This window comes from Chelonoidis abingdonii, chromosome 7 (genome assembly GCF_003597395.2).
Source record: "Chelonoidis abingdonii isolate Lonesome George chromosome 7, CheloAbing_2.0, whole genome shotgun sequence".
Lineage (NCBI taxonomy): Eukaryota > Metazoa > Chordata > Testudines > Testudinidae > Chelonoidis > Chelonoidis abingdonii.
The window spans coordinates 67,086,957-67,103,781 of record NC_133775.1 but is presented as its reverse complement, the minus strand read 5'-3'; the positions used below and the strand labels follow the sequence as shown (position 1 = coordinate 67,103,781).

The window sequence follows — 16,825 nt, the reverse complement described above, 5'->3', positions numbered from 1 at the left end:
TTCTTCATATCTATAAGCAAGAGCCTGTATTGAGTTCTAATGCAGATTATTGTTTTATATATTTCTTTCTTTTTTATATCAACTTTTCTTTAAAAACGTGTGAAGTTTCTTTCCTAGGAGGCAAAGGAAGGAACACCAGGCTGTGGCTATTTCCTATTGCTTCAGGAAGAGCAGGCTACGGGGAAGAGAAAAAGAATCACTTGTATCAGGACCCTGCTCCCTCACGGGAAGCGCAGGCACGGGAAAGGCAAAGCCAAGCTGTGGTATTGTTGATCTCAATGTCCTGAGGGTAGAAGAACGCTTATCCTTGGGAAGCAAGAAACAGTTTCTTGGCAAGCCTGAAGGAGGGTGGGAAGGGATTTTCCCCTGCTTTACCATCCAAGGATTTGGAATCTGGGTGTCCCCCCAAGGAAGGTTGGACACAAGAGAGAGGAAAGGGGGGATCAGGCCGCCATCAATTCCTGATCTGGGGCAGCGAGAATATCCAGCTGGTAGTGAGCTGGGGAGTTTCAGGTAAACCCCCAGAATTTTGGACGCAAAAAGTCCAGGTTGGGACAGGACCAGATTTGACGCATAGTAGTCAGGTCGGGACTGGAGAGCTAGATTACCACAACGCCTTATCAAAAAGAGATACAATTTAAAACATTCCAGCAACTACACACTGTAAATACAAAAAAACAACACACAGCGATTGTTTTCTACCTTGTCTCACAACTTGAAACTGAAGATAGAAGCTTGAAGATAGAAAAACCCCTCCATAGCAGAGCCAGACAACAGACCCAAACATTCCCTCCCTCAGCTTTGAAAAAATCCTGTTTCCTGATTGGTCCTCTGGTCAGGTGTTTGGTTCTCTTTGTTTACCCTTTACAGGTGAAAGAAACATTAACCCTTAACTATCTATTCATGACAGGTCCCCACCAATCCTTCTCCTTTTTGAAATATTCCTGTGTTTACAGCCTCACAGGGAACAGAGGAAAGACTGAGCTCCTAGGTTGGAAAGGTGGTTCTGGAGAACGGAGTTTAAACTTTAGGTGGGGCACATGTGAACTGGAGGCTTCCCAAGGATGATGGCACCTCTTTGAAACCTGCAGGTCTGATTAATCTGGATCAGAGCTCCTCTCTGCAGACTGCACTCTGTCAGGGAGCTGAGAGGATCCTAGTGATAAACACTGAGCCCTTCCTCCCCCCTTACACCAGTAGCTGAAGTAGATTCGTATGCATGGGAGCATACTGCCATGGCTGACTGCATTCTTGAGGCTGACAGCCTTTTAATAGGCACCAATAGCCTTTTGTCAGTATCCCTTACACATTGATCTTTGCTGTATAGTTTAGCTTGGAAGGATGGAGATGTGAGATCAATCCTCAGCTGAGTCAGTAGTTTCACTGGACCATGTTCTTGTTCCCATTATTTCCAACATCCACATCCTCCCTGGCGCAATCAGAGTCCCTGATGCCTCTAGACTCTGATCCACAGTAGCACTCTTGGCAGGGGACCATTGCAGCAGACTCACATCAGGGCTCCTGAAATAAGATCTCCTTGTCTAGTTGTTTGCTGCAGGACAAACAGCTCTCCTTGGTGCTTCCATGGGGCACACTATACCCAAGCTGTACATCTCTCATTCTCCATTTACCCTTTTGCTCCATCTCTCCTGCTGAGCCCCTCGCCTCGGTGCTTAGTGCCCTGCGTATGCACAGGTGCTTTCAGACCAACTGAGCAGTCGCCTGGCCTCTAGTGTGTTGCTTGTCTTATCTTGCTGTTTATCCAAGGTCAATATCCCCTTGGTGGATTATCACATGCGATCCTCAGCATGGGGGACACACCTACGAGGTCAATCCTCAGCCAGTCAATGTTCCTGGCTTCAACTTGTGTATGGAAACTCCTGGCCCCAAGCCTGCCAGGCTGCAATTGGCCTTAATGGCTATCTGGGGTAGGGGTTCCCCCACCCACCTCCAGTCAGCAGAGTGGGTTTATTTTTTGTGGCACTTCCATCAGCCTGGTCCCCTCCTAAGTTTTGAGGGAGACCATTTCTTGCTCATGTTTGAGTGTGACGGGTCCTAGTGATCCATTCTGAATCTAAGCCTCTCACACACATGAAAGCTCTCCAAGCAGCTGACTATCAACCTAACAGTCTGGGGAGACTGTGCACTGGTCAGTCTTTTGGGTCTGTATGAATGACCAGGTCTCCTCCCACCTTTCTGAAGCACATCTCTACTTGTACCTAAATAAAGATCCTGCCAGCTCAACTGGGAGAGTTATCACTGTTTCTGTGGCCTCCTCCAATTCCCTCTTCGTTCTGGCCTTAATGAGAATGTCATCTATACAGGGAAACAAATGCACGCCACCTGGCCTGGAGCTGTCCCACAAGGATCTCCATCTTTGTGAAGACTGGACGCAAAGGAGACCATTGCTCTATCACAAATGCAGCACAGGAATCTCTGGCAGGTGCTTTGGTCCCTGAATTTGTTAGGCAGCATTCCTGCTGCTATGGCATGCTACGTCACCATGTGGAACAGTGTGTGCTTTTTATGCTATGAGAGTATTTCTGGCCCAGTACTGCCCACAGACCCACTGATTGCTTGTGGATGATTAGTATGTCCCTGAGAACTCTTCGGAGAAAGGGTCTGCAGTCCCTGTACATCAGAGACAGAGGCCTTGTCTACACTACGAGTTTATCTCAAATTTAGCAGCATTAAACCGAATTAACCCTGCACCTGTTCACACAACGAAGCCCTTTACTTCGATATAAAGGGCTCTTAATATCGATATCTGTACTCCTCCCCAACGAGGGGAGTAGCGCTGAAATCGGTATTGCCATTTCGCATTAGGGTTAGTGTGGCCACAATTCGACGGTATTGGCCTCTGGGAGCTATCCCACAGTGCACCATTGTGACTACTCTGGACAGCAATCTGAACTCAGATGCACTGGCCAAGTAGACAGGAAAAGCCCCGCGAACTTTTCGAATTTCTATTTCCTGTTTGGCCCAGCAGTGGAGCGCTGATCAGACAGATGACCATTGCTAGTCCCAGATTCAACAAAAGAGCTACCGCATGACCGATATGGGAGATCACTGAACTGACTCATGGTATTGGGAGATGAATCTGTTCTATCAGAAACTCCATTCCATAGACGAGAAATGCCAAAAAACATTTGAGAATAAAATCTCCAAGGCTATGAATGGGACAGGGGCCAAACAGGGACTAAACACAGTGCCGAACTTAAGGAGCTGAGAACAAGGCATATCAGAAAGCAAAGGAATGGAAAGGACGCTCAAGGAGGGAGGCGATGCTGCGACTGGTAGCTATCCACGTTCCCGCATCTTCCAAAACCATTGAATTCTTGGCTTGAGCTCCCAAAGCCTGAAGGTCAAAAGCGATTAGTCATGGTGGTTCAGGTATATGTTTGTCCCCCTTTCTTGTGAAAAGCAAGGAAAAGTCCTCTCGTCTTTTTTCAACTGTCATCCGAATGTCTACTGGATGCTGCTGGCAGATGCAGTGCTGCAGCGCTACACAGCAGCATCCCCTTCCCTTCCTGATGACAGACGGTGCAATATGACTGGTATCCGTCATCATCATTCCATGAGTGCTCCTGGTTGGCCTCGGTGAGGTCGGCCGGGGGCGCCTGGGCAACAGTGAGAATGACTCCCAGGTCATTCTCTTCTTTAAGCTTTGTCTGATGGAGATTCACTCCTGCCTGGAATATCATAGCAGCTGGAGGCTGCCCTCCCCTCCCCGCTTTGATCTCTGTTTGCAGAGGCAATAAAGGCAGTGTTTCTTATTCATGCATTTCTTATTACTTCATCAGACAAATGGGGGGATAACTGCCACAGTAGCCCAGGAGGGGTATGGGAGGAGGGAAGCAACAGGTGGCATTGTTGCAGGGGCACCCCCTAGAATGGCATGCAGCTCATCATTTCTGCAGGATGTCTGGGGCTCTGACCCAGAGCGGCTGTTTGCCACTCTGGTTCTTTTGTAGGTTTGCCTGATATTCTAGGCAGGACTGACTCTCCATTAGACAAAACTTAAAGAAGAGAATGACTTTGGGAGTCATTCCCATTTTTGTCCATGTGCCCCCAACCGACCTCACTGAGGCCGGCCAGGAGCACCCATGACAGCAGCAGACCGTCACTGTCAACTTGCAAAGCAGCAGACAGTACAGTAGGGCTGGTAACCATCTTTGCTAACTTGCAAAAGGCAAAGCGATGCTGCTGTGTAGTGCTGCAGTACCGTGTCTGTTAGCCACATCCAGTAGACATACGGTGACAGTGAAAAAAGGCTGAAAAAAAGGGCAATCCAGGGGAAAGGGCGCGAGATGATTGTCTGCCATTGCTTTCACGGAGGGAGGATTGACTGACAACATTTACCCAGAATCACCCGTGACACTGTTTTTGCCCCATCATGCATTGGGATCTCAATCGAGAATTCCAGTGGGCGGGGGAGACTGCAGGAACTATGGGATAGCTATGGGATAGCTACCCACAGTGCAACGCTCCGGAAATTGACGCTAGCCTTGGTACATGGACGCACACAGCCGAATTAATGTGCTTAGTGTGGCCGCGTGCACTTGACTTTATACAATCTATTTCCAAATACTGGTTTCTGTAAAATTGGAATAATCCCATAGTGTAGACATACTCAGAATGAATCTTGCGGTTACACTGGTGTCAGTTCCGGGGGTGTTGTGTAAGGACAGGTTTCAGTACCCACTCGTCTCGTAAGGCGTGTTCTCTCCTGGGGTGGAAGATGGCAGGCCTGCCACCAATGGCTTGTCTCTGGTCCTCCTTGGGCAATGTTGGTGTTGCCTGGAAGAGGGCAAGGAGGCATTGATGTCCTGTCATACTTTTCATCCTCTGCTGAAAGTGTAGTTTCCTCCAGTCAATCCGAGTCCCTTCTGGAGGACTGGTGAAGGGGGGATCCATGGTCAATTATGTGCATTGTCCAAATTCTTTTTGGAGCTGGAGAAAAGGTTGTGGGACATCTTTTCCCCTGCAGTACAAAACTGCATTCCCAATTTATTTTAGAGATCAGTGGATCACTGCTAAACCCAGAAGTTGCTGAGACAGAGTCTCCAGACCACATACATAGCCTGCAGTGGGTCTCCGCTAAACCCAGAAGCTGCTGAGCCAGAGTCTCCAGACCACATATGTAGCCCCAGGCTGTGCCTGAAAACAGATGAGCTGCCATTGCCCTTGCTGGGCTCTCTGATGTGCCTGCTGATATGTCTGCAGATAAAGACATGGCAGTGACATTGAGTGATCAGAGACTGTTGATGACATTTGGAGACCAATCCTCTTGGTGCCTGTTCCTGTGCCATAACAGATTGTCCTGGAGCGAGAGATAGAGGCCCATGAAGCCTGGGGTGCCAATGAGACAGTCCTAGGGCATCCTCTACTTTCAAGCCCTAGGAGAAAGAGACCCCTTCCTCTACCACAGTCGTGTCAGAAGTGAATCACCACGATGATCTGTGAGGTATGGCAAGTGGTTTACTCAAGAGTGCCCCATATGGAGATGCTTCAGCCTGAATCTTCTTTTCTGCAGCCACGTTCAGCGGCAAGCCATGCCCTCTGGGGAGTGGTGGGGGAAATCTCTCTCAGACAGAGGTTGTGCCTCTTCCTCTCCGCCTGGAGTCCCAGGGCTGCAACTGCCCTCTGAGGCATAGGGGTAAATGCTCGGGGATGGAGGGAAGGAGTGCACACATCAGATTCCTCATGTTTTTACTGATCTTCCTCCCCAGGGCAAGTCAACAGTGCACAGGGACCCACCTGGGAAGGAAGAAGGGATGTGCGCTTCCTTCTGACTTTTGGCTGGATTTGATTTCTGTCCTGTCTCCTGTGGGGCCAGTGAAGAGACGGAAGAGGATGAGTCTCTTTGTTGTTTGAAACAGGACCCAGCTCTCTGCAGGCTGGGGTGGGAAGGGCTGCATGCTTTGGAGTCTTGGAACCACGTTTCTTCAGGGAAGAGATGGTCCTACCCAGAGTTCTCCCACTGCTACTTCCCTGAGGTATACCACCCAGCTGAGCACCCACTGATCTACTCTTTGTTTGGGTCGGTCCATCTCTGCTGCTGAGCCAGTCTGCCATGGGGCTCTGTACCCTCACATGGGCAGGTTTCCTTCCAGTGGAGGGGTTGGCTGGCCTCCATCACTACCCTGCTTGTCTCCCCTTGCTGTTTAGAGTCTACCAAGGTGGTGATGTCTGATCTGATAGTGTGCCGTCCTCAGCATGGGGGGACGTGTCTGGGAGGTCAGTCCTCAGTGCCGTGAGTCCAGCCAGCCCATGCTGTCCCTGGCTTCCATTTGTGAATGGACACTCGGAACACAGCACTTGTTCAGGAATGGACCCACTCCTGGTTGCTCCCCTAGGAGAGCAGTGAACCTCTCACATTTGCTAGTGGATTCTCTAGGGCTGACCCAAGTTTTGTGGAAGATTGCACTGAGGCTGTTCTGACTCACCCTGGTGGGAATGAGCATATTGCTCTCCTCCTCAGACTCATTCTCACAGGCACAGTTATGCTATGGTCCCTCCTTGTCCAAGGGGAAGTGATGGAAGAGCCCATGTCACCAGGGCTTCTGCACTCAGCTGCCTGTCAGAGCGCTCTGCTCTGAGAATGAGGGAACTGGGAGACCTGGCACTTCCATGGACCGTCCTGGTTGCCTGGTCCTTGTCTGAGTGGGGGACGGGTATGTTCTGTGTTGAGCTGGGAAATGCCGGGAGGTAGACAGAGGACTTCTAACAGCTGGAAGGAACATGGGCTGGCCGGTAGCATCGTACTGGGAGACGGGGGAGTTGCAAAGGAAAAAAGGAAGAGATGATCAGAAGACCCAAGAAGTGTAGCAAGTTCTCTGTGCTGCTCCCCCCACACCAGAGGCAGCACATTTTGGTGGTGGGTTTCCAGCAAGCAGGTCCTTAACAGAGAAGACTGGACTGAAGCCTGTAGGTGTGAGAACACCCTCAAAGGGGGAACGGGGGGGGGGGGCGAGGGGGAGCTGTGACATACTCTCACTTGAATACTAGCAGCACAACTGCTGTACCCTCTTAACCAGCCCCACCCTCCTCTTCTCCACATTCTTCTCACACTTTCTCATTCTCACCCTCCCTCCACTAACCATACCTTGCCCTATGACCACCACCTCCTCATCCTCCTTCGCCTCCAACCCTTTCGCCCAACAAACAGATAGTGGGAATCCCAAGGCTTGTCTACATGAGAAAAACAGCCCTGAATTACTATTCCGCACTAGCTCCTTGGGTGGATGCTCATATAGTACACCAAGAGTGCCTTTAACTTAATCCACTTCCAATTAATCCATCGCTTTAAATTCACACTGGGTCCTGTTTCACAATAGATTTCTTGTGTAAACCAGCTGTAAGGGTATAGTCTCTATTAATCACTGCTGTGAAATCGTCTAACAAGGGTACAGGATGATACTGAGTCCAACACAAGGGCTGGATAGTTGTATGACCATTAATACATCTGTACCTGCAATAATGAACAGAGCAATTCAATCTCGTGCTTCAGGCCTTCAGCTGATGCCCAGCAATACTCACAACTGTACAGCTGCCTAGGTGCATGAGGGATATCTTCATCTTAAATGTCAAGTATTAGCCATCTTTAGACCACCGACAGATCCATTATGGCAAAATTTGGACACCCATGCCTGGAAAAGGTTTTCTGCAAGTCTAAAGCTAATGGAGCAACAGTGCATAGAGTTCTTTAAGAAATGGCACTGCAACAGAAAGGGCAAGATATTGTTTTTAATGAATGCTTGGGGTTGATAAGGAAGAACAAAAATACCGCACCTCAAAAACCCAGCCAAAGTCCACCTGCGAGATTGCGTGGCTCATGATTTGTTGTGTGTTCAATTATTCAGGGGCCTTGGCTTAACTCATGGTACAGCAATCAGCTTTTATTTCACAGGGGCAAAGGCAGATCATGAGACCTACCCAACATGGTGTGATTCGCTGGCACCAAACACAGCAACACGGGGAGTCACTCCCCATAACACAAAAATAAGGTCGCCTCTAGGGCCACAAGCCAGCAGGCCTAAACATGGCATCTCAGGGCTGGGGAGCAAGTTCTTCTGTTAAGATATCATACAGTGAACCTGGGCAGACCCGGAAAGCCAGGATGAGTACAACTGTCCACCTTTCACATGTCAGCAATCCTCTCCCCCCCCTTACCCTTTTTGTTCTTTTCCTTTGTCACAACTGTCATTGACATCGTTGGAGTGCTGGTGGTCTCCCCACTCGTGGGTAACCTGCTGACCTGGAGAGACCGGAAAGTGCATTTGAGTGTGTTTTTGGCAGTGGAAGGGTCCTTCTTTTCTGGGTCTCTCTTCTTCTCCATGGGCTGAGCTGCAATCCAGTAATCCACCTGCAGTCCCATCAGCTCAGCACCAACAGTCTGGCTAAAAGATGGGAGGAAAGAATCATTTTCATATGCTGATTGACTGGATTTCCATCAAAAAGACAATCAAGGACTCAACATTTTCACAAGTGACTAGGGATGCTGGCTACCCAACTTGAGATTCCTTAAGGTGGACAGATTTTCAGGGGACAATGCTCAGCTTCTTCGGCAAGTCAGACCTCTTGGACGTCTCTCACAATGGGCACCTGAGAATGGTAAGCACCCAGAAACAACTAGCCACTTATCAAAGGGTAGATCAAGGAAGTTAAGATCTTCTCATGAAGGACAATTGTCAAGAAAGTGCCGTTATGTGGCTTATGAGTCAAGGATCACTGTTACTAATTATATTTAATCAGGCAACTTCTAATGAATTCCTTTTCCTTTGTTTTAATTGCAATCCTGAAAATAACTATCAGATCGTTCTTCAGAAAGACTAGCCAGTTACTTTCTTGGGTGACTGCACTATAAATCAGTCTGGCTAGAGTCACATCTGCTGTGTAGCTCACAAAGTCCAACCCATGGAAAAAGAATTGCCTGTCTTGGTAGTTCACTACCCCAACACAATCCTGAGCTTGACAATTGCTTTCCCCTGTGGGCTACCAAAGTCAGACCTTGCCTACCATGGTGCAAAACTCACTCCAGCTTGGTATTTTAGGTACACAGGGGGGCTTAGTTATGAAAGATAAATCTGTTAATTGGTTGAGAAATAGCCAGTGGGTGGACCAAATGAATAAAACATGGTCAACTGTGGTGGCCATATCAGGTGATCACAGGAAAGGCTATGCAGAATGCACTGACCCTGTGGAGAAAAACTGTCAACTTTTTCACCAGTGGATGGTTGTTCTGTGGCTTGGCTCTCCAGAGTGGACGCATGTGTGGGCCCCTTCTGCTGACATCAGACAACATATCAGGAGCAAGAGATTTGGCACCAATCGTGCCCCCTTTCAGACACTTTGCGCCTTTAGGCTTCCCAGCCAATGGCTGCCAAAATCTGTCAGCTAAATCTGCTTAGCCTATGTTACACAAGTCACTCCACCCATTTCCTCAGCCCCAGGGGCTACCTGGGAGGAGGGTCTCACGGGGAGCAAAGTCACATAAACCCAGTTGCCAGTGGAAGAAAGTTTGTGGCTTGGCTCCCTAGTGCTGAAAATGGCCCAGGGAGGGAGCAGGAAACTCGCAGGCTGAGGTGGCAGGAGCAGTGGGGGTGGTTGGGGAGAGGAAAGAAGGAGTACTCCCCACTGAGGTGACACCTTGGAAAATGGCCTTAAGGCTGGGGCACTCTGTGCAAACTCATCAGACCCTAATGCAGACAGATCCAGCCGATAGTGCTTAGTGAAAATGTAGGCCTAGATGGCTGCTCTGCAGACCAAGCTACAGAGGCGTCTCCCCACTCAGCCCATGGATCTCCTGGAACAGGCTCTAAGGTGGGTTGAGCAGACTGGCTAAGGCAGAAGCCAGCCAGAAGCAGGAACAGATTCAGTGTGAAAAGATGGCCAGAGAGGACCACCATGGAGCAACAGGATCTTCTGAGCCTCTGCATGAAGTAGGTAGCAGCCCTCACTGAGGTATCTGAGACACAGAAATGTTAGTCAGGCTGTCTGCAGACACAAGACATGGATGCCAAGTCTGTTCCCAGAATGACCATTGTCACTGGGTGGACTCTTACCACCAACCCAGGAGGCTGGCATCAGCTGTCAGATGATGCTGAAACAGCTCCTTTCAGAGTATAGTACTTCCAACTTCCACCTTGAGGGGAGGGGGTCCGTGGAAGGGAAGGGAAGGAGATTTAGCACAAAAGTCCTTTCTGGTTCACTCAGGAGAGGAAAGTACAAACCACCAAAGGGCTCAAGAGATATTGGGCTCAGGGATCCAACCAAGACACCAGGCTCCCTATCGGATAAAGTAGCAGCAGATTAAAAACATGACTTCTCTTTAAACTCCCTGGTGGTCGCTTCTAGTTCAGGATCCTCTATGGAGAGTCAGACTAGCCCTGCAGCAGTGCCTGACTGCTCTCACTGCATAGGCCCTCAGTTGGCTTATCCAAAGAAAGTGACTGCACAGCAAGCCAGGATGAGAGTGTACAGTGCATCAGCCTGCCACGCAGTAACCTCCCATGGGGACATGGCTACAATGTACTGAGAGTCCCAGGATGAAGGTAGGTTCACACTCTGGTGCAGTAACTTGTTGGGCAGACAAGCACTACTATCTTCCCCTCACCAAGGAGTATCCTAAAGCTAGAAGTCTCAGTCTAATTCGGCATGAGACTCAAGGGATTCAGCTCCCTAGGCTCATCCCCCAGCAGTGTTTAGGGCAAGGTGCAGTTATAGCTGGAGTAGCACATTGCAGGTGCAGCATTAACAGAGTGGACCAGGGTGGCCTTGTCTTAGGGGCCCCACTTTCACATGAGTAACCTGTATTCTGCTCCTTTGTGGACCCAGAGGCTGGGTCATACCAGAAGTGAGAGAAACACTCCTTGCATAGCAGACACAAGGCTTCCAACGAAGAAGGGGAATGAGGGGCAGGACCTCAGGCACAAGTCATACAGAGAGACTTTGTGGTGAGATAGAGAAAGACTGCGGAAGAGGGGACCTCTTTGGAAGCTGCTTGGGAGGAGGGGAGAGGAGCATCTGGAAACACAGGCAATGGCCCCAGCACTAGGAGGGGGGGTGCTGTGAGGAGGCAGGGGTCCTGGAGAGAGCTCTCTGCCATCTCTCCTGGGACCAGGCCTAAAGCAGGTTCTAGAGAGAGAGCACTAAAGTGAGGTGACTCAGAATTCAGGTCGGGAATGGAGGGAGCCCTGCAGACGACCTCCTCCACTTCCTTCCCCACAGTGGGTGTGTGAGCTCACTTCATCTGTGCTGATAGCCACAGGAGCTGTGGCTGAGACAAGAGATGCCTCTGCACGAGGCTCTTACCATCTTTTCCTGGCAGAGGACGACAGGACTGGGGAACACAGAGACAAAGAACAAAGCTTTCAAGTTTGGAAGCATAATGGAAGCCAAGTGGGGATTTAGATAGTGAATGACACTGGCCTGACTTTCAGAAACGCCAAGCCGTGAAAAATTCCACTGGAATCAATGGCAGCCGAAGGGACCAGCTCCTCTGCATGATGGGCCTGAACACAGCTCAAAATGCCTAACAAGGCCTCCCCCTTATGAAAATATTGGTGCCATCTCCTCTGGTCCAGACTGGTCCTTCGCCAACTACCTGCCACCAGAGGAAACGCCCACTGTCTCCACTGGTGAGCGAAGAAATGGAAAGCAACACAAACATGGCCTTCTAAAGAGGCACCTCCATAGTTAATGTGCGCCTGGCAAAATGAAACGGGAGAGACAAGCTTATGAAGCAGGGAGCCCTGCACTCAAGTTCATCTCATTCTACCTGGGGAGGCACAGATAGGCTATTGCACTGAAATGATCCCAGCGCTAGGGAAAACACCTCTTGCATATGAAGTCATACTCAAGCCACACGCCTACAACCCTTCTCTATTACCTTCCCATAACTCACACTGAACGCCAAACCTGAGCAAGCCATCGACAGATGCTTCTCCTCCTCCCTGCTTTTCTGCCTGTCCATCTCCTGGCAGCCTCCTCCCTAACTTGCCATGCTACAGCTCAGAGCTTACAAGTCAAACAGCTGGGATGAGGAGGTGGACTTGTCCTACTCCTTGCTTCCCCTCCCAAGTGTTGTTGGTGAAGGGAGGTAAACGATAAATCCCATGGACTTTCAATGAGATTGGTACTCCTGTGTTATTTTGACACTTTTGAAGATGATGTTTAGTTGGTAACTTTTAATTCACTTAACACCATTGGGCATAAGCAGCAGAACACACACAAAAATAAGCTTTTAGGGCTAACTTCTGCCCATAATCATTGAGACTCCCCATAATCAGTAGCAGAAGCACCACACCTGCCCTTAGCATTTTCATTAGCTGTCAAATGATTTTTGTGGCTCAATTTGTTAATCATTTAAAAAATATGGACATGCAGTATTCCAGCACTGGTCTCACCATTGCTGTATACAGAAGCAAAATCACCTCACTGCTGCTACTCACTATGCTTCTTTATACATCCAAGGATTGGATTAGCCATTTTTGCTACAGCATCACACGAGCTCACGTGAAGTTGCTCGTCCACCATGACCCCCTAGATATTTTTCCGGGTTTCTGCTTTCCAGGATGCCATCCTCCCTACAGTTATGGCCTCTCTTCCTTGTTCCTACATGTATAACTTTGCATTTGGCTGTTTTAAAATAACTTTTTGTTTGAGGGGCCAGTTTACGGAGCAATCCCAATTTCTCTGCCCTGACCTCTGCTATTCCATCAATCTTTGTGCTATCTGCAAATTTTATCAGCTGTGATTTTATATTTACTTCCAAGTCACTGATGAAAATAATGAATAGTGTTGGGCCTGCTACCGATCCCTGGGGAACACCACTAGGAACAGCCTCATTTGATGAAGATTCCCACTGACATCTGTCAGTCAGTTCCCAATCCCTTTAACATGTGCTCTATTGATATTGTATAGTGCTGTTCTGTTAATCGGAATGTCATGTAGTACTAACTCAGATGCCTTACCAAAGCCCAAGTATATTAAATCTTTGCAGTTATTTGTATTGACCAGCCCTGAACCCTCAAAGAACGAAAATCAGGTTTGTCTGATAAGACCTTTTTTTCATAAAACCACATTGATTAGGATTAATTACATTCCTGTCTTCAAATTCTTTATCAATTGAATCACACATCAACTTTTCCATTATTTTGCCTGGCACTGATGTCAGGCTAATCAGCTATAGTTATCTGGGTCATCCCATTTGCCTGCTTTGAATACTGACAACATTAGCACTCTTCCAGACTTGTGGAATTTCCTTGGCATCCCAAAATCCTATGGTTCTGAGTTATTGATCACTCAAATTTGTGTTGCTCTTCTTTCAACTTTTTCCATATCTTTAGTACTGAAGTAGGCAGAACTGACTGATGCCACAGCTGCATCACAGCTGTACTGAGTGGGTCTATTATATCCCAGCTCAGGATGAGATCTGTGTATCCAGCCAAAAATTACATTGGCTTTTTGTTGCCCTATTGCGCTACAAAACTCATTTAATTTAGTCTCCATTAACATGCCCCAGGTCCTTCTGAATTTACTGCCACCCAATTTCCTCTCCCCCCCCCCCCCCCCCCCGAGCATTCTGGATTATTTGGCTCCTAGTTTTGTTAGCTGCCATTTTTCAAACGAAGTTTAATCTCCCCACGTTTCTAATCTCCCTTGGTCTCTCTTATTTATCGGACTGGTCTTCACAGCTCCTCCCAGATTTACTGTCATCTGCAAATTTCATTAACATGCTCCTTACTCCCTCCTTCTAGACCATTATTATTTCTTTGTATTGTGCAGCACCTCAAGGACCCAATCAGAAAGAGGCTGGACTGCAAGGTGCTGTACGAATACAGGGAGCGTCTCCATCTAGGACATTAATAAGGCTAGACCCTAACATGGATCCCAGGGGTGTCCTGTTGTCCTTTGTGATGGCCCTTGCTCCGGTAGTTACAATCACATGGATTACTCTTGAATTAAGATTGATGGTATCAAATGCTTTACTAAAATCCAAAGGCAGTAGACCAGGAGGCCTGGAGAAATACCTGCTTTCTACACATTCTCCAAGACATGAAGTATTAGGTCTCCAGGCCAACTGGAGACCTCCAAGACAAGACTTCCCTTTGAGGACACTAACAGAACCTGAGGTAAAGCTGCAGATGAATGTATGCAGGCAAGCGCTCTGCCAAACAGCCTGACCCCCTCCCAGCCAAATGCAGCAAACAAAATCCAGCCTTACCCTCTTGAAGCCCCAATGACCCCCCATCAGTTCCTGATCCCTCCCAGTATTCACGAGTTAATTCCTCTGAAGTGAAGCAGGATTAATCTCCACAGGGCCTAGGCTAAAAGAATTTAAAGGGATGACCAAGGACTGGGGAGATGGGAGTTGCATGTGGAGGAAGGAGCGCTGCACTGTTTCTTACAAAGAGATTTCATTTCTACTGTATTTTGGGTAATACAGGGAGAGAAAAGAGGCAGAAGGTGCTTTACCTGGAGGAAGAGAAGCTGCCCGTGACAGACGGCGAGGAAGGTGGGGTGGGGGAAGCTTCCTTCACAGCAGGAGACACAGAAGGCGGGGTAGAGGAAAGGACACTGGAACTAGAGGGAGCTGCATCATCGGAATCACCTTAAAGAGAACGAGTCAAACCGTTTGTCTGTGTTTGTCACCTGGGTTCTCCTGCTAGCAAACACCACGCAGTGTAGCGTCTCTCTTGGCAGAACCCAGTCTTGCGCGTAGGCTATGGTCTCTTCCTCCCTCTGTTTCACAGCACCCCCAGGGCCACTCATCTAACTTGTTTCCCCATCTGTCAAATGAAGTTACTGTTCCATTTACTGATCTCACTGGTGGTTTGGGAAGCAGAGTCATTTACGGCCAGATTGTTCCCCCAGCTCATTATAGGAAACACACTGTATGCAGATCTCAACTCCACTGGAGAAGGGAGATGGACAGCCACCTCCACAGCCCTTCTAGGGCTCTCTGCAGGAGCTGGGATTCTTGTGTATAAGGTGGTTGGGCCAAGACAGATAGGGAAGGTTGGGGAAACATACATCATTCCCTCAACCCCGGCAGGGAATCCACACAAAGGTAACATTTGTTGGAGCCCCTCTCTGCTGGGAGCTTCTCTTAAAAGGGGGCAGGAGGCAGTGAAAACACACAGGAGGGTTACATGGCTAGTCCTTTACCACTAGGACAAAGTGGTGTCCACACAGTTTGAGAGCCAACCCCTTGCTTTAATCTATAGCGTGTCCATGGGTGGGGGCAAATCATCCTCTCCTAATGGAGGAATTAGGAGGAAACTCCACAAGGGGAGCCCTGTGGAGTCCCCATCCCATCTTCATGTTTGTAAAGAGCTTTGAGACTCTTCGACAGGCTTCCCCCATGTACAGCAAGAGGAATGTGGTGTTACAACATGCAGCCTGTTCCCAAAGCTCTCTAAGGAATTAGCACAACAGCTGAGGGAGAGAGAAATTAAGAGACATGGAGATGAGATGCTACCCTATGAGGCCTCAGACATGAGGCGTCTGGAGGTAGAGATGTTGGAATGCTGTTCCAGATGGGAAGAGATGCAAAGGAGAAGGCTCTTATACCCAGAGAAAAATGGATACCGGCGCACCCTGGAAGGATATGCAGTAGACAAAAACACCAGAGACTGGAGTATGAGAAGCTGTCTTGACCCGTATCTGAAGGACAGATTTAGGGCACTTGAGTTTTACTCCCACCTCTGCCTCTGACTTGGTGGGTGATCCTGGGTAAGTCACCTAATTGCTGGGCCTTTGCACCCCATCTTCCAGGCTGTTCTAATACTTACCTACCTCCAAAGGTGCTGGCAGACTTAAATATGCAAAGTGGTGGCGGAGCCATGACTAGAGGCAAATCATGATCAGGGATCTAGGCAACACCCAACTGAGTTGGTGGAGCTTGTGAGGCCTTACATTCCATTTAATGTATGCAGCGTTGTCATAGCCATGCTGGTCCTCGGATATTAGAGAGACAAGGTGGGGGAGGGAATGTCTTTTATTGGATTCAGAGTGGTAGCTGTGTTAGTCTGTGTCAGCAAAAATAATGAGGAGTACTTGGTTAAGTCTCTAAGGTGCCACAAGCATAGGCAGCAGATTATATTCTTTTGTGGTGCCCGAGCTCCAGCAATATTCAGGGCCAGGGGCTGAGTTCCTCCAATATTTGGATCTGGGTCTGTCCCCCAGCCCCCGCCTGCCACCACCACCACCCCGCCCAAGAAAGCAGCACGCACCTCTCCCGTGCCTGATTGTGCTGCCGGAGTAGCACATTCCTAGGTGGAGCCCCGCTCCAAGTAGCAACTGCTGTCTGCTGCCCTAGGGTCCTAGTGCCCCTCCTCCACTAATAGCAGGGCAGGCTGCCCTTACCCTGCCCTTCCTCCCTAGCCCTGAGCCTCTCCAATGCCCCAAGCCCCTCATCCCCAGCCAGAGCCCTCATCCCCCCACACCCTAATCCTCTGCCCCAGCCCTGAGCCCCCTCCTGCATCATGAACCCCTCATTCTCAGCCCTCATTCCTGCACCCCCTCCATTCCCCAAACTCCCTCCCAGAGTGTGCATCCCCTCCCCCTTCCCACACACCCCCTCCTGCCCTCAAACTCCCTCCCAAAACCTGCACCCCCTCCTTTTGTACCATCTCCCACCCACAAACTCCATCCCAGAGCCTGCATCCCTCACCTCCTCCTGCATACCCACTCCCTGCCCCAGCCTGGAGCCTGCACCCAGCACCCAAACTCCATCCTAGAGTCTGCACCCTGCACCCCTCCTGCACCCTAATCCCCAGCCCAGGACCTGCACCCCAGACCTCCTTCCCCTACCCAA

The 16,825-nt window shown here is 49.2% G+C and overlaps 1 protein-coding gene across 3 annotated transcripts in view; it reads right to left on the bottom strand.

The window, feature by feature from the left end:
- The window catches only part of PACS2 (phosphofurin acidic cluster sorting protein 2), a 162,116-nt gene that overhangs the window by 5,221 nt on the left and 140,070 nt on the right, over positions 1-16,825 (bottom strand). For all 3 annotated transcript variants that reach the window (XM_032778310.2, XM_032778311.2, XM_032778314.2), the window contains 2 exons: positions 14,482-14,617; positions 8,176-8,402 (listed from right to left, as the gene is read on the bottom strand). In XM_032778310.2, the coding sequence (XP_032634201.1) occupies positions 8,176-8,402; positions 14,482-14,617 (363 nt within the window). The remainder of the gene's footprint in view (positions 1-8,175; positions 8,403-14,481; positions 14,618-16,825) is intronic.